Source organism: Rhinatrema bivittatum, chromosome 4 (assembly GCF_901001135.1).
Source record: "Rhinatrema bivittatum chromosome 4, aRhiBiv1.1, whole genome shotgun sequence".
Taxonomy (NCBI): domain Eukaryota; kingdom Metazoa; phylum Chordata; class Amphibia; order Gymnophiona; family Rhinatrematidae; genus Rhinatrema; species Rhinatrema bivittatum.
The window spans coordinates 160,713,048-160,731,177 of record NC_042618.1 but is presented as its reverse complement, the minus strand read 5'-3'; the positions used below and the strand labels follow the sequence as shown (position 1 = coordinate 160,731,177).

General features: G+C 48.0%; 1 protein-coding gene across 2 annotated transcripts in view; it reads left to right on the top strand.

Moving 5' to 3' along the window:
- Positions 1–18,130, top strand: part of AQR (aquarius intron-binding spliceosomal factor) — a 276,039-nt gene that overhangs the window by 199,136 nt on the left and 58,773 nt on the right. For both annotated transcript variants that reach the window (XM_029599025.1, XM_029599024.1), the window contains exons 25-26: positions 446–581; positions 17,520–17,732. In XM_029599025.1, the coding sequence (XP_029454885.1) occupies positions 446–581; positions 17,520–17,732 (349 nt within the window). The remainder of the gene's footprint in view (positions 1–445; positions 582–17,519; positions 17,733–18,130) is intronic.

Genomic DNA, 18,130 nt, shown 5'->3' with positions numbered 1-18,130 from the left:
GAGCCATCTCTTCTTTCATCCTGACTTTGAAACTTGAGTATTTTAGCTGTAACATATTGCTACATATTTATTTTTAATCATACAACATTTGCAGTTTTAAATCACCTTGCACCTTCTAAGCCCATTGTATTGTAATGTATACTAACGTTGCATATTGATAATCATCCAGTCTGTTCTCTTATCACTTCTGTAACTGCTTAAGGGTTTGTAAAAGTACATTATGATGAAAACATAAATGTTAGCATAGATAACGTTTACTCATTTGATATTTAGGTGAGGCAATTGCTTGACTTGTCTAATTTATGTAGTTACAGTTTTGTGTTCAAGGTCTGCTGGTCTCATGTGACTGCTGTTAAGGAGCAGGCACTATACTGAATCTGCTCAAAGGCAATTGACAGAAGTATGCCAGACTTGCATTTCCTTTTTCATTGTGTGTCTTTTGCAGGTATGGACGAGTTAACTATGTACTGGCTCGAAGGCTGGAGTTGCTGCGGGAGGTGGGACGGTTGCAGGAGAGTCTGGGAGTCCCTGGCGATGTGTCATATACTTGTGAAACTGCTGGCCATTTCTTTCTATACCAGGTAAGAGCTGAGCTCTGTCATGTTTGCAAGTCCAGCCTGGTAGCTAGAACGCAGGACTGGGAATCAAGAAAGCTTCTGGGTTCTTGTCCTGACTCTGCCACTTAGTTTATCTAACTAGAGGCAATCACTCTCTTATCCTATGTCACTTTACTTAAATGTGTTAGATTGAAGAAATGATGATGATGTGATTGTTAAAATTGTGATGTTGTCAGGTTCTGCTTAGACTTAAGTGTTACTTTATTGTTAAAAATGACATCAAGGTCTATAATATTATATAGTACAAACATGGAACGCCTCAAAGCCTTAAAAGGTTCCCTATTCACAGAGCTCCCGGTCTCCCCTGATTCCACAGCCACCGGAAGGAACACAAAATTCGGCCCTTCCCGTGGAATTTCCCATTCCCCTGGAACTGCCATAGGAGACTGAGGCTGAAGTGTTTGCAGTGGCAGTGTTGGTCCTCTCTCTCTCTCTACATGAACCTACCCTCCCTGTGTTGATCCGGACTTCCTAAGAGGAGAAAAACAGCAGCAGTGCAGTGCCTTGGGCTATGGCGTCCTCTTCTGCTGCCTGGGCCTGGAGTGAGGTGCTTTAAACCACCCTGCACTGTGGTATCCCGCCAAAGTGTGATTCTAGCCCTGGCAGAAGAGAAAGAGGTTGTGGCTTAAGATTCCATGCTGCTGAGATCCTCTTCCTCGGAAGCCTAAATCAGAGCCTGAGTGAGGTGATGGGGGCAGTGGGGGGGGGGGGGGGGGGGGAGGGGGCAAGAGGGACAATAGAGTGAGGGGATGTAGGAAAGGGCAGGTCAAGACCATAAGTGAGAGGATGTTGGGGAGAGGAGAGCCAAAATCTTGAGTGAGGAGATTGTGGGAATTCAGGGGGTGGGGGAAGAGCATGAATGAGGTAACTAGTGATGGGATATTGGGAGACAGAGGGGATCGGAGAGGTGTGTAGGAGAGTAGGGTGTGAGTGTGGGGTTTAAAGGGGGGATGCAGGGGGAGAGAGGGGGCATGGGAGGGTGGAGGTGTGAGTGAGGGGATCAGGGATGCTATGGAGTGTGAGCGAGAGGATAGGAGGGGGAGTTTATGGAGGGAGAGAGAGAGTGATTGAGAAGATCCAGAGGGGCTGGTTGGCTGTGAGGGAATCGTTCTTCCCATTCCCTCTCCTGCCCATCTTCTCCTGTTCCTTCTTCCTGATCCAGGATCTCCTCATTTGCCTCCCCCTTTCCCTCTCTTTCCTCTTCTCTGATTCCCCCATCCTCCCTTCCTTCTGTTTCTTTGTCCCTCTGCCTCTCTTGCCTGAGATACTTTCTCCATCTCCCTCTGAGATCCTTTTTTTTCTCTTGATCCTCCAGATTATATCCCCCTCCTCTCTTCCCAGCACTAATCACTAAGATCTCTCCCTGTCCTGAAAAAGGACCACATAAATTAGACACACAAGAAGTGTCAGAAAATGACTATTTTTAGAAAGTAAAACAGACAGAAATGAATATTCAAACACATTTAAATGCATGCAAATGTGCTGCAAAATTTCAGAAACTTTGCTGCAGAATTTTTTAATCCTTACCACAGAATCTTCCCTTGAGCTGCTGCAGGAAACTGGGAGCTCTTCCCATTTATTCATTCATATTCTGCCTCCCCATCCTTCAAAAGATTCTCCAAAGCGGAGTACAATAAAATATAAAAAGCAAATACAAAATAAAATAACACAAAAAAATAAAGCCTGCATATTTATTTATTTATTTATTTAAATTCTTTTAATATACCGATGCTCAAGACCAGGTCTTATCGTACCGGTTTACAATGAACTAGGGGGAAAAAACCAGTTAACAATGGAAGCAAGAAATTACATTATAACAGGGAATGTGGAACTTGGTTGTTAGAGAAAAGGATAGGTTAAACAATTTCTAACTGGAGAAACAAAGCAAATAAGCAGAAACGTGAGTGTTTACATGGTAAGCATTATATACAAAATTACGTGGTGTGTAATATAAGGCAAGTTATATTAAAGTGCAGTTAGCCGAGAAATAGTTCCTTTTTTGAGTTGCTGAAGGAGGCCGCAACCGCGGGGTATGTAACTGTGGGGGTTATTTGGCGGCTTGTTTGGCCTGAGGATTCAAGGGGGTAATTATTCACCCTGGGAATATTTTCTATTTTGCTTTGATGCTAGATAGACAAAACCTCAGCTGGATGTGTGCTGGATTGAATCCTTTCTTCCAAACTAAGCCTAATAGTCATCCATCCCTGTATTCTGCATATTTATTCATGCATCTCTTCACTGGTCTGTCCTTATATTCATTACATTCATTCATTCCAATCTATATCTTACTTCTCCCCTGACACTCCTGGTGACCTTGAGCAAGTCACTTTAATCTCCCGTTGCATTAGATATCCCTTTATATTGTAAGTTCTTTAAGATAGGAACTTAATATACCTGAACAGTAATAATGCTGAAAGCCACGCGTGTTAATTGAAAAGCTGGGTTAAAAATCCAAACTATATAGAAATATGTATATATATTCTGCCATTTCTGTAGTCACCATGTCCATATATTTCCTGTCCCATTATTTAGTGTATCGTCTGTCTCCCCCTATCATATTCTTCCATTTCTCTATCTCTCTATTCCCCATATCATCCATATTGTAAGCCATATTCCTGTATTCACCAAACAGTCATATTCACTATTTCCTCCCATTTATCTCTGCATACCCAACATCCATGCATTTACCATAGCTACCCTTGTAGTCGTAATGTCATTCTTATAATTTGTATATCCCTTTATCAATATCATCATTGTTTATTTATCATCACGCTTTTCCACCATAAGAGATCAAAGCGAGTTACAGGGAGATTATAAAAGAAATACATCAATCCAATAGTGAGTTAGAATAAGCATATTGATAGCAGATAAGTATAGCAAAAAAAGCTCTGGTGTTACCAGAATAGTAACGGGAGATACTATTTGCATACAACAGGGAATTTTTGCACCAGTCAAGTATAGCAGACATGGATGTTTGTGGGTATGCTGTGTGGTGGAACAAAGGGGGCTTAGCTCTGCTCCATGAAAATTTCCGCCATAGAGATTGAAATGCTATTTGTGCTTAACCTTGTACTGCTGTCGTTATTATATGTTGATCTGCCTGTTCGTTTCAACTCCCTGTTTTCTACTCCCTTGTTATTTGTAACTTTGTTTTCATGTTGTTACCCTTGTTCGATGTAAACCGGCATGATGTCCCCACGAATGTCGGTAAAGAAAAAACCCAAATGAGTGGTATTTGTGGTTTCTGTGGGCTAGAGTTGGGGCATCAGGGGTCTCATCAGGAGTTCGGGGGGTTGGGGGGGGGGAAACAAGCTGCGAGCCATAAGCTGCTACAGATAACCAGGTTTTTTTCAGTCTCTTCCTGAAAATGAGAAGGTCTGGGGCAACCCTAATCTCCAGTGGACGTGAGTTCCAGAGGACGGAGACTGAGCCTGTGAAAGTTCTTTTCCTGGTGGTTGAGGGTTCCATTTCTTTGAGCGCTGGCACTACCAGGCGAGCTTGAAATAGCGACTGCAGTGGATGGACAGGAGTGTAGTGGGTGAGTTGGTTGTTCAGTTAGGGAGGTGCTAAGTCTTTAGAACATGAACACATAAGGCTTGCCGTACTGGGTCAGACTAAGGGTCCATCAAGCCCAGTATCCTGTTTCCAACAGTGGCCAATCCAGGTCACAAGTAACTGGCAGGATCCCAAGGGGTAGATAGATTCCAAGTTGCTTATCCCAAGAATAAGCAGTGGATTTCTGCAACTCTCCCTTAATAATTGATAATGGACTTTTCCTCCAGGAACTTGTCCAAACCTTTTTTCCCTGTACGTACCAGGATCAGTCCAGGACACCTGGGTTGTGACTCCGCACCAGTAGATGGAGACAGACTAAAACTTGTGGGCGGAGCCATATATGCCCCTGTGCCAGTCACAGCCCCTCAGTCTTACTCTGTCTCCAGTAGATGGTGCAGGTCCGGTCACAGCCCTGCCTGCCCTGGTTCTGGTATTCCGTCAGGGTCGGTTCCTTTTTGATTTGTTAGGCCAGTTTTAGGCTACGGATTTCTATTTGGGAATATTTTTTTTTCTAAATTGTCCTTAGGTCCCTTTCGCCCTGCCTCCCAGGGGGGTTGTGAGGTTCTGAGGGGACCACCCCCCCCTGGTTGAGGCCGCTGCTAGGGTCGAGGACCCAGCTGGACTAGTAGCAGCGTCAGGGGGTGACACCGGGGAGCCCGGTTCACTCACCCCTGCTGGATTAGGGCTCCAGGACCGTGGACAGCGACAGGCGCTTTTCTAAAAAAAAAAAAAAAAAAATAGGTTTGTGTTTATTTCTGTGCCGGCTCTCTCTTGCTTCGCGTCGCCGCTCGTAGTGGGGGCGCCGCCGACGGGGGGAGGCCGTTCGTTCGAATTTTTATTTTTTTGTCGCTCCTCTTACCCCGTTTTCGCGCCTCTTCGCCGGCATGCCTCGCGGCTCGGTCTGCCGGGCCTGTGGCTCGGCGCGCGCGCGTCTTTCGCGCGAGAGTCTGTGCGCGGCCTGCATCCCGGGCGGAGAGGGGTCGTCTGGGGCGCCTCGGGGGGCTCGTTCGCGGCCCGCGCGATCGCCTCCGCGCGGGGGGGGGGGCGCCGGAGAAAAGCCCCAAGAGCTTTTCCCGCTTAGCGCGGGAGTGGCGGCCATTTTGGCCACGGGCCGCGAAATGGCGCGGGAAACGGCAGGGCCTTCGGCCTTGCCTCCCGCGCTTTCCCCGCAGCGGATCGCGGTCGGAGGGGGTCCCTCGGGGGACACAGGGTCCCCGGGGAGTCCCGCTGATTTTTCCTCTGATTCGAGCTCGCTTTCGGAGGACCTTGCGCTTTTGTTGCGCAAGGTCCTGAAATACAAAAAAAGCAAGCGCGGCCGGAGTGAGGCTCGCAGAGCTCCACCGCAGAAGAGGTCCAGGAAGCCCTCGGGGGTCGCGGAGGGGCCCCAGGGCGCCTTGCGGGGGAAGCGGCCTCCACATGGCGTCCCACAGGAGGCGGACACCGATTCCTCACCCGAGGCGGACGCTGATTCCTCTGAGGAAACCCAGAAGGGACCCGACGATGTGGGAGCGGACGGCTCCGCTACGTCCGGCGTAGCAAAAGGCTCACAGGCAGTGGAGGGGGACGATCCCAAAGTGGTCAGGCTCTTCCGTAGGGATGAATTGCCACCTCTAATTCCAGCCATTATCCAGGAACTGGGAATAAACCCCCCTCCGGCGGTGGTTCGTCAGGAAGCGAACATGGATCCGGTCCTGTTAGGCCTCACGGGTCCGGCAGTTGCTTTTCCGTTCCATTTTTCTTCAACGGACATCATGTTCCGGGAATGGGACACTCCGGAGTTAGGGTTGAAGGTCAGCAAGGCCATGGACAAGCTTTACCCGCTCCCGGAGGATGCGCTGGACCTTCTCAAGTTTCCCAAGGTGGTTTCGGCGGTAACGAAGAGATCTACTATCCCGGTTACGGGTGCGACAGCCCTTCGGGACCTTCAGGACAGGAAGCTGGAAGTAGAGCTCAAGAAGATTTTTGAGGTTTCCGCGCTAGGAATTCGGGCCGCCATGTGTACGAATTTCGCTTTGAGAGCTGGCTTACGCTGGGCTCAGGTCCTTCAAGCCAATGCGGATCTTTCGGCAGACGAGGCAGCGCAAGCGGATAAGTTGGAAGCGGTAATAGCATATGGCGCAGATGCACTCCACGATCTGCTGCGCACTTCGTCTAGATCCATGGTGGCGGCTGTCTCGGCGCGCCGCCTCCTGTGGCTACGCAACTGGGCGGCGGATGGCTCTTCTAAGGCTCACCTCGAGGCGCTGCCATTCAAGGGTAAATTGCTGTTTGGCAAGGAATTAGATGACTTGATGGCTTCCCTGGGGGAAAATAGGGCTTTTAGGTTGCCCAAAGATAGAGCCAGGTCACGGACTTCCTTTACAGCCAGGTCCCACTTTCGTGGGCCCAGGAAGGCGCGACCTCAAAGGTCGTCGGGGCACTCGTACAGGTCTTCCTCCTCCCGTACCCCACAGTGGCAGCAGCAGCAGTCCTTTCGTGGGAGGCGTTTTGGTAGACCAGGGGGTGCCCTGGCCATCACGGCGCCCAAATCTTCACAATGAAAGGGGGTCGGCCCTTCTCCCGCCGCAGCCTCAGCACGCCGTTCCCAACGTCGGGGCGCGGTTGCTGTCGTTTTACGAGAGATGGGCCGGAATAACGTCGGACCAGTGGGTCCTCACCGTGATAAGACACGGCTACGCGTTAGATTTTGCTCGCATTCCAGTGGACAAGTTCCTTGTGTCACCCTGCAAGGCTCCCGAGAAGAAGACGGCGGTGCTAGACACCATCCGCCGCTTAGAGGACTTGGGAGCTATCTCCCCCGTTCCGGTCAGCCAACAAGGCAAAGGCCGTTACTCCATTTACTTCATCGTACCAAAGAAGGACGGCACATCCCGACCAATTCTGGATCTCAAAGGGGTGAACCGATGCCTTCGCGTTCCTCGCTTCAAAATGGAGACGATCCGGTCAGTCATCGCCGCGGTTCGGCCAGGCGAGTTCCTGGCCTCCCTGGACCTCACGGAGGCGTATCTTCACATAGACATCCAGCCGTCGTTCCAACGCTTCCTCAGATTCTGCATTCTGGGTCGGCATTACCAGTTTCGGGCGCTCCCTTTTGGGCTCGCAACGGCCCCCTCGTACTTTCACGAAGGTGATGGTCGTGGGTGGCGGCGCAACTGCGCCGAGAAGGTCTCCAGGTCCATCCGTATCTGGACGATTGGTTGATTCGGGCGAAGTCCGAAGATCAGTGTCGGATGGCGGTGGCCAGGGTCCTCCATCTGTTGCAGTCCCTGGGATGGGTGGTCAACTTCAGCAAGAGTCATCTGACACCCACGCAGACCTTGGAATATCTGGGAGCTCTTTTCGACACGAAGCAGGGCAAGGTGTTTCTGTCGCTCGAACGGATGGTCAAATTGCAAACTCAGGTACAACGCTTGTTGTCTCTCCGCCAGCCGCGGGTCTGCGACTACCTTACGGTCCTCGGGTCTATGGCTTCCACGCTGGCGCTGGTGCCATGGGCGTTCGCTCATCTGCGACCCTTACAGTCATCCTTGCTTTCCCGCTGGAAGCCGGTCTCGGAGGATTTCCACTTACCGCTTCCTCTAGCGGGACACGCGAGGTCCAGCCTGCGTTGGTGGCTGGACCCCAGTCATCTTTCCGCCGGAGTCTCTCTCCTGGTGCCCAGTTGGACAGTGGTGACCACGGATGCCAGCCTCTCCAGTTGGGGAGCGGTCTGCCTAGGGAGCTCAGTTCAAGGCCTATGGTCAGTGTCGCAAGCCCAGTGGTCTATCAATCGCCTAGAGACCAGAGCGGTCCGTCTGGCCCTGCAGGCTTTTCTACCATTGCTGCGGGGAAAGGCAGTCCGAGTATTGTCGGACAATGCGACCACCGTGGCATACATCAACCGGCAGGGGGGGACCCGGAGCCCCCAGGTGGCAGAAGAAGCTCAGCGCTTGATGGCCTGGTCGGAGCTACATCTCAGCAACCTCGCAGCGTCTCACATTGCGGGAGTCGACAACGTGCAGGCGGACTATCTCAGCCGTCATCGTCTGGATCCCGGAGAGTGGGAGCTGGGGGACGAAGCGTTTCTTCTCATTTGCGAAACGTGGGGGGTGCCCCACATGGATCTGATGGCCACGTGGCACAACGCGAAGGCCCCACGATTTTACAGTCGACGTCGAGAGCGGGGGGCAGAAGGCGTCGATGCGTTGGTGCTTCCCTGGCCGACGGATGTGCTGCTCTACGTGTTTCCCCCGTGGCCGATGATCGGCAAGATTCTACGGCGCATAGAGTTGCATCCGACCAATGTGATCTTGGTGGCACCGGAGTGGCCTCGCCGGCCGTGGTTCGCAGACCTCGTACAACTGGCAGTAGCGGCCCCCCTTCGGTTCCAAGGAATGGCGGCCCTACTCCATCAGGGCCCCGTCTGTTTGGAGGATGCGGATCACTTCTGTCTCGCGGCATGGCTTTTGAGAGGAATCGACTGAAGAGAAAAGGTTATTCAGATGCGGTGGTGGCCACGCTACTGCGTTCCAGGAAGCAGTCGACGTCTTTGGCTTACGTCCGTGTCTGGGTGGTCTTTGAGGACTGGTGCGTGCAGCGAGGGGTGGACCCCATCTCGGCTTCCGTCTCTGATGTTCTAGCGTTCCTCCAGGCGGGTCTGGCCAAAGGTCTGGCGTGCAGTTCCCTACGGGTCCAAGTGGCGGCGCTGGGGTGCTTGCGAGGTAAGTCTCTGGCGCTTCACCCGGATATTGCTCGTTTTCTTCGGGGGGCTAAGCACCTTCGCCCCTCGTTACGGCTTCCTTGTCCGGCTTGGAACCTCAATTGGGTTCTCTCCGCTCTATGCACGGCGCCGTTTGAGCCCTTGAAACGCGCAACTCTTAAGGATCTCACTTTAAAAACGGCATTCTTGGTGGCGATTGCCTCGGCACGGCGTGTTTCCGAGTTGCAGGCCCTGTCCTGTAGGGAACCTTTCTTGCGTATCTCCGATTCGGGGGTTTCCTTACGGACGGTTCCTTCCTTTCTTCCGAAAGTGGTCTCGTCGTTTCACGTGAATCAATCGGTGGAGTTGCCCGCTTTTGCATGCGGAGACTCCTCTGCTACCGAAGAGAGGGAGTTACGGAAGCTTGACGTGTGGAGATCCCTTCTCCGTTATCTGGAGGTCACTAATCCGTTTCGGGTCACAGATCATCTGTTTGTCCTGTTCTCTGGACCAAAGAAAGGAGCGGCAGCGTCCCGCACAACTATCGCTCGTTGGCTCAAGGAGGCCATTGGTTCGGCGTACTTAGTGCGGGGAAAACCTCTTCCCGTGGGGCTGCGGGCTCACTCGACTTGATCCCAAGCAGCGTCTTGGGCGGAAGCTTCTCAGGTGTCGCCTCAAGAGATTTGTAGGGCAGCCACCTGGAAGTCGTTGCATACTTTTGTCCGGCATTACCGGCTGGATGTCCGTGCTACCGATTCCGGGGGTTTTGGAGAGAGGGTACTCCGAGCGGGACTCTCTGCTTCCCACCCTCAGTAGGTTGCTCTGGTACATCCCAGGTGTCCTGGACTGATCCTGGTACGTACAGGGAAAGGAAAATTAGTTTCTTACCTGATAATTTTCGTTCCTGTAGTACCAAGGATCAGTCCAGGATCCCGCCCGCGGTGCTGCGCTGAAGTAATGGAGAGTCCGCTCTGTGTTTTGATTTGCTCTGTTCCGCTTGTTCGCTCTCTCGGTTGGAGAGTCCGTTTCCAGAAGGGGTGTTTCTTTCCCTGTTAGTTAGCGGTATCTAGTTTTGTTTACTTCTCTGGTTGTGTTCTACTTTGACATTCCGTAAGACTGAGGGGCTGTGACTGGCACAGGGGCATATATGGCTCCGCCCACAAGTTTTAGTCTGTCTCCATCTACTGGTGCGGAGTCACAACCCAGGTGTCCTGGACTGATCCTTGGTACTACAGGAACGAAAATTATCAGGTAAGAAACTAATTTTCCTTTAAATGCAGCTATACTTACAGGGGTAGATTTTCAAAAACGGCGCGTTCGTGTACTTTTGTTGGCGCTCCAGGCGCAAACAAAAGTACGCGGGATTTTAGTAGATACACGCGTAGCCGCTAAAATCCTGGATCAGCGCGCGCAAGGCTGCCTATTCCGTGTAGCCGGCGCGCACCAAGCCGCGCAGCCTGCCGCCGTTCCCTCCAAGGCCGCTCCGAAATCGGAGCGGCCTCGGAGGGAATTCGCTATCGCCCTCCCCTCCCCTTCCCCTCCCTTCCTCTATCTAACCCACCCCCCCGGCCCTGTCTAAACTCCCCCCTACCTTTGTTGGGGGATTTACGCCTCCCGGAGGGAGAAGTAAATCCCCGCGCGCCAAGGGGCCGCTGGCGCGCCTAGACGCAACCCGGGGGCGGTTCTGGAGGGCGCGGCCACGCCACCGGACCGCCCCTGGCCAAAACACGCCCCCGGGCCCGCCCCCAAAACGCTGCGTCCCACCCTGAAAACGCCACGCCGATCGGCCCCGCCCCGACACGCCCCCCTCGGAAAACCCCGGGACCTTCGCGAGTCCCGGGGCTCTGCGCGCGCTGGTAGGCCTATTGAACATAGGCGCACCGGCGCGCAGGGCCCTGCTCGCGTAAATCTGGGCGGATTTACGCGAGCAGGGCTCTTAAAATCCGCCCCACAGCTTTCACCATGTCCTCTGATAACGAAGTCAAGAGCTTAATTATGTGTTGAGTAAAAAAATATTTTCTCTTATTAGTTTAAAATGTATTACCCAATAACTTCATTTTCTGTCCCCTCGTCTTTGAACTTTTCAAAAGAGTAAACAACTGATTAATGTTTACTTGTTCCATTCCACTCATTATTTTATAGATGTCTGTCATATCTCCCCTCATTGGTCTCTTCTCCAAGCTGAAGAGTCCTAACCTCTTTAGCCTTTCTTCATAGGGGAATTGTTCCATCCCCTTTATCATCTTGGTTGCCCTTCTCTACCTTTCTAATTCTGCTATATCTTTCTTGTGATGTGGTGCCCAGAACTGAACACAACACTCAAGATGAGTTCGCACATTGGAGCAATACAGAGGCATTATGATATTCTCTGTTTTACTCTCCATTCCTTTCCTAATAATCCCAGCATTCTTTTTTTTTTTTTTATTTATTGATAATTTTAAGGTAACAGGATAAGAATACAAAACAGTTGTTCTTTGTGCTAATATACTATAAAACAATACAGTGAAGAATTATCACATGCAAATACCACATAAAATACATGTAGCAAATAAATGAAAAAGGGCTAACATCCAAGACTACAGATTGTTCACCGTAGACTATTACATCAAAGAATAAACTATACAATTCTGTTCCTTACAAATGGTTTTGTCGTTATTTCTCAATTCTCCTAACCCCTCCCCTCAACCCTCTCTCAAGTCCCCCACCCTCAACTAAATTGCCTAAGTATTATCCATTACCATTAACTAACTAGCTGTGATCGTTGTTGCCATAATATCCATGGTTGCCATTGAACGATAATCCCAGCATTCTATTTCTTCTCTTGGCAGCTGCTGCACACTGAACAGATTTCAACGTATTTTCAATGACACCTAAATCCTTTTTCTGAGTGGTGACTCCTAATGTGGAACCTTACATTTTGTAGCTATAATTTGGGTTACCGTTCCCTAAGTACATCACTTTGCACTTGTCTACACTGGGCATGCAAATGGCAAATGAAATTCAATCTCCCACTTTTGCAATGTCCTCTTGTAATTTCTCACAATCCTCTTGTGATTTGACAGCTCTGAATAATTTTGTGTCATCATCAAATTTGATCATCTCACTTGTTGTTCCCCTTTCCAGGTCATTTATAAATATATCGAAAAGCATCAGTCTCAGAACAGATCCCTGGGGCACTCCACTATTCACCTTTTTCCATTGGGAAAATTTACCATTTAGCCCTACACTCTGTTTTCTATCTTGTAACCAGTTAGCAATCCACAACAGGACACTGGTCCCTATCCCATGACTTTCTAATTTCCTAAGAAGTCTCTCATGAGGGACTTTACAGTATATAAACTGGTTCACCTTTATCCACATGTTTATTAAGCCCTTCAAAAAAATGTAGCAAAATTGTGATGCAAGACTTCCCGTGGTTAAATCCATGTTGGCTTTGTCTCATTAAACTATGCTTATCTATCTAAGCCTTGAGAGCTTTGAACGCCAGGACTAGGTGTTTGAAAATGGCCCAGTAATGTGTTGGCTGCCAATGAAGTGTTTTGAGGAGTGAGGTGATATGATCAAATGTTTTCGCTTTTCATATGATTTGGGCAGCTGAGTTTTTTTGACTGAGGTGGGCTCTGAAAACAGACTGGAAGTGTTCTAGGAGGTTGGCAGTTTGTAGTAAATTTGTGAATTGTAATAAGACTGCTTTCTCAATAACGTTACTGAGGTTGGCGACAGGTTGGTAGTTGTCCAGGTCATTGTATACCTTATTGCATTTTTTAAGGCTTTTGGGAGATGTCCTTTTGTTAGAGATATGTTAATGATAGGCCGGATGTGGTGGAGTAGCCCAGCTTTGGCTTGTTTGATAAGCCAAGAAGGGCAGGGAATCTTGTGGGCATGTAGCTGATTTAGGACTGGTGAGAAGGCAGCTTGTCTTCCTCAGACAAGAGGTGGAATGATGTGAGATGAGGATGTTTTTAAGGAGGGGGGGACCTTTCTTGCTGGAGGTGTCTAGCTCTGATCAAATTCCACATCTTGGTGCAACTTATGTGGGTACTTCATACCTGCTGATCTATATCTAATTTTCAAAGGGAAAGTACAAGCTTATTTTCCCTTTGAAAATTGATTAGGGGAAGAAAGCACCCAATGGACTTTCCCTCTGCTTTTTGTGCAGATGAAATAGTGTGGCTAGATTTAAAAATGCAATCTACATATGTTATTTTCCTCCCTCTACCTAAATATGCTCCTGGAAACGCCTCCTTGCAAGTAGTCTAAAATTGTGCACATTGGGGTAGTTTTTAAAAGGAGCGTGCGCGGCCTACGTGTGTGCGCACTACCCGGTGCGTGTACATGTAAACCCGATTTTATAACTGGCACACGCAAGTTATAAAATCAGGGGTCGGCGCGCGCAAGGGGATGCACAATTGCGCACCTTGCGTGCGCCGAGCCGAACTGTCTTCCCCCATTCCCTCCCCCCTTCCCCTAACCTTTCCCTCCCTAGCCCTACTCTAACCCCCCCAAAATGTTTATCTTACCTTTTGCGCCTGCCTCCGGGTAGGCGCAAGTTGCGCGTGCGCGATCCTCCAACAGAGCGGCAATGGCTGCTCTGTCGGAGGCCTCTGGCCCCGCCCCTTTTTGCAAGCCCCGGGACTTACATGAGTCCTGGGGCTTTACGCGCGTCGTCGGGCCTTTTTAAAATAGGCCCGGCGCACGTAACCCTTTTAAAATGCGACCCATTATGGGACAGACCTTGTACTTTAGCCAGAATGAGAGACAACAATTTTCAAACAGCCAGTTTTCCTGGATAAATAGCTCTGAAAATCGCCCTCTCCCTTTTCATCCTATCCATATATTTAGTTATTTACTGTGCACTTTCATCACGTCTGTTTATCAATCCATTCATCCCTTTAGGGCTTTCCAAACTTTTAGCCAATGTGATCCCATTTTAGCGCTTGGAAATTCACAGGACCCCGGAGGATGACCAAAACAAACTAGCAAGGGTGCAGTCCCCCTCCAATAATCACAACACACTCGTCCTCCCTGCACCCAATGGGATCCAGTTTCTCAACTTCCAGCCTCTCCTATTGATCCTTTCTTTCAATCTCCACCTCCTGTAGAGGCCTTCCACTCTTAATCTCCTCCCTTTCAGTGGACCCCCTTTCTCACTCTACCCCTACAGCTGATCCCCTCTTACATACCCCTGCGCCTCTCACCTTCCCAGCCCATCCCCTTTGTCATCCCCTTCCGCCTTTTTTTTGCAAGCCTTCAGCTGATCCTCTCTCAACCCCAATCTCTTTTTATGACGTTTAACCGATCGACTGTCATTTCCTCCCTCTCACTTCCTCCCCATTCCCTGCTGATGCTCACCTCCCAGCCTCACCTCTCCTCCAACTTATCTCTTGCTTCCCCCCAAGCTGATCTCCCTCTTACCCCCCGTTTCTCTCTTATCCCCCAGTCAGTCTTCTGTCATTTCCCCCTCTCATTCTCCACAGCCAATCCAACCCTCAATCATTTCTGCATCTGATCCATACCTTCAAATAACCCCTTCTCCAAACATCCTCCTGGCCAAGGTCAACGGCAGCATAATTTTCTTTGGGCCCCAGATGGATGACAACAGGTGGGAAAAGGTAAATTAATGACAAGGGCAACATTTTTCTCTTGGGTAGATTCAGTGGTGGGGATAGAGGATCGATGGCAATCTCCACTGGCACTTAAACGCTTGGCCCTCCTTTCCCCTCTCCTCTCCTTATGGCTGATTCTAATCCTAACCGTGCTCTGCAAGGAACAGCAGCATTAGTAGAGGAAGTCAGCCCTGGGCCTATGAGCTAATGACCTGGATCCCTCTTCCTATTATCACAGAAATTTATGTGAGGGTAGTGCCACTGCAGAGCCTGCAATTTGTGCTGGCTCACAGGCCTCACGTTGACTTCCACTACTAACGCTGCTGCTGGTGCCTGAAGAATACTGCCATTTGAGGCATTTATGACCCCAGCTTAAGGTTTTATGACCCCATTTGGGGTCCCGACCCACAGATTGAGAAGCCTTGCTTTAACAGAAGCATCCTTGTGTTAATGGTGTCCATCCTGTATCACATTCCACTCCACTCATTGCGGTCACAAGAGGGTAATTATCTGATGAGTCCACCATCAAAAGCCTTTAGCTCACCTATGGCCCAAAATTGCTGTTTTTCTTATGCGGTTCCAAATTGGTGGAATAAGTTACTGCAAGCTATGTGCTTATCAACTGACCTTATAACTTTTAGATGTTCTTTGAAAACTTTTTAATTTACTGCTGTTTGATATTCGTTGTTATATTGTTTGATTTTATGTCTTGTGCACCTACTTCTATTACATTTTCACTGTTTTTTTTATTTTACCGCAACCCACCTTGATTGATCTTGGAAGGATTGGATAAATATCTAAAGAAAGATTCCTGTTGATTAGAAAAGACATTTCCTGAAAAAGTGTTTGATAGGGTGGAATGGCCATATTTGGTTTGGTTACCTGCAGAAATATAATTTTGGGTCAGCCTTTTTAGATTGGGTTAGATTGCTTTATAATCAGCCAGTGGTGCAAATTTGGGTCAATGGACTCTTATTAATTTATGCTGGGTCGAGGTACCTGGCAAGGTAGTCCTTTGTCCCCGCTTTTATTTATTTTATCGTTAGAACCTCTGGTAATCAAGCTCCATACTTTGGAGACTTTTGAAGGCATATGAGTGGATAAGAAGATACTCAAATTAAGTTTATTTGCAGATGATATGCTGCTTTTTTGGGTAATCCTTAACTTAGTTTACCTTCTATTATGGGAATATTTAACACATTTGGAGCATTCTCTGGTCTCAAAATTAATTATAGCAAATCTCAAGCCTTTCCTTTAGATTTATCTCTGCGGGATAGATGGGTGGGACCTTTTCCGTTATTGTGGGCAGACACATTTCTGAAATACCTTGGAATCCAGCTGACTAGTTCAGTGGGTATTTTGTACTCTTCCAGTTTTGGCTCTGCTATGGAAATTATTGGGACCCTTTTGAGTCACTGGCGGTGCTTACCTTTGTTGATGGGTCATTGCGCCTTGGTTAAGACAGTAATACTCCCAAAAATGTTATATTGTCTACAGATGCTACCCTTAGGGATCAAAAAGTCAGATGTTTTAAAATTTCAATCTTTAATGTCTTCCTTTATTTGGCATGGTAAAAGGGTTCAACTTGGCTTTAGGACTTTAAGAAGTGACAAGGCCCGGGGTGGCTTAGCTTACCTGATTTGATTATATATAATGTTTCTTGTTTACTTCGGGTTTTTCAAGAATGGTTTTCACGTAGTAATAAATATGAACCAGAGGAATTGATGAAGGAATGTTTTTTCCCTTATAATCCTATTCATTTGTTGCATATGTCAAGAGGCAAATTAGCTACACTATACTGTTCTAATTTTTTGTTTCGAGTGGTGAAGAAAACCTGGCAGTGGTGGTATAGTATTTTGGGCAGAGATTCTTCTTTCTTTCTGGTTTTGTCCTTCAAGGGTAATGCTGACTTTCCTACTTATCTTAGCTCTGCCATTTTTTTTTTGATTGAGGTAGCCGGGGGCTTTTAGGCGTAGGGCAGTTGACTGAGCAGCTGCAGGAGCAATGGACCCTTTCATCTATTCATTATTTTGCCTATTTGCAGGCACTCCATTACTGTTTATATCAGGACAAGAACCATATTGACCAACTTTCTTTCTCAGAAGAGTAAAAATCTCTATTTGATACCATTCCCAAATATAATCGTGTCTACTTGGGTAATGATGCTTAAACAGAATCTGGAGACACCTTATTTGAACTGCCTGATATCGAAATGGTGTAATGACTTGAGAACACCCTCGGAAGACTCCGATATATCTCAAGCCTTTTGGTTAATTTACAAATATTTATCATCGGCCAATATGAGAGAAATTCAGTTTAAGATACTTCATCATTGTTACATAACCAGAGTGGCAGTAATCTAGATGAAGCTTTGGGATAATGAAGCTTGCTTAAAATGTAACATGTCATATGTTCACTGAATGTCACAAGCTGCAGTCTTTCTGGAGACTGGTTTGTGGTTTTCTGGAAAAAATCCTGGAATGTAATATTGTTTGGTTGGGTAGATAAATACACTTACATTAAAAGAATTTGAATTTGATGAGTGGGGGTGGGGTTGTCAAAGTTTTTATCTATATGTCTTTTGCTGGCCAAGAAGACCATTCTTATGTCTTGGCATTGGGAGGATTTCTATGTATTTAGGACATGGACAGCACTAGTGCAACAGCATGCACTGTTTGAATTGCAGCGGAAGAAAGAGGTGACCAATCCTCGCTCTATGGTAACTTTGAGATTCTATTTTCAATTATGGCTAAAGTATGTAAACTGATTTGAATGGACACTCGATAAGGTTTTCAGGGGATCTTTTGCTTTATTTCAGTTCAATACTTTGTATGAGTAGTTATGTGAAAACCAGACAGTCGAGGTGAGGGTGAGTGTATGTGGGGAATGTTTAAGATAAAACAACTTTTGAGTCTATATACAGCGAATCCTTTTTGTTGGTTGTAATACTGTTGCTGTGTTTTCTCATGTTTCTGTTGGTTGGCTTGTATGTAACGCAAATAAACAGACTGACAAGAAAAAAAGAAAAGACATTTCCTGTGATCTCTTAATTTCCTTTGATAGGTCATGTCTCGTTGGGAGGAGTACCTCAGCAAGGTGAAGTCAAAAGGCAGCAGCAAGTCAGCTATCGTTGAAGATGTCTCCAAATACTTTCCTTTCCACCAGTACTTTATCAATGCCCCTCAGCCTATTTTCAAAGGCCTGTCGTACAAGGAAGACATAGAAATTGCTGAGGGATGCTTCAGGCATATTAAGAAGGTCTTCACTCAGCTAGAGGTGAGGGTTCCATGTCTAATATTTCTCTGGAAATGCTATCAAATGTTTTATACTGCTGTCCTAAAGATCTCAAACTAGGTTTTTTATGTAACTTATGTTTTATTCAGATTTTCTAAGAACAGGTACAAATAATACAGCTCTAACAGTATCCTTTACATCATTACACAAAACATTGATTATACGCTTTGCTTATATCAATGTGAGCGACATCAACTTCTAATCACTATCAATATCGGGCCGATTCAGTAAAGTCCGCGGGAGAGCGGACGAACACCCGCTCTCCCAGCGCGCGCACAGGCCACTCGCCTCTGCGCACGATTCTGTATTTAAATTAGGTGATGCGGTAGAAACGGGCAAAAGGAGGCGTTAGGGACACTAGCGCGTCCCTAGTGCCTCCT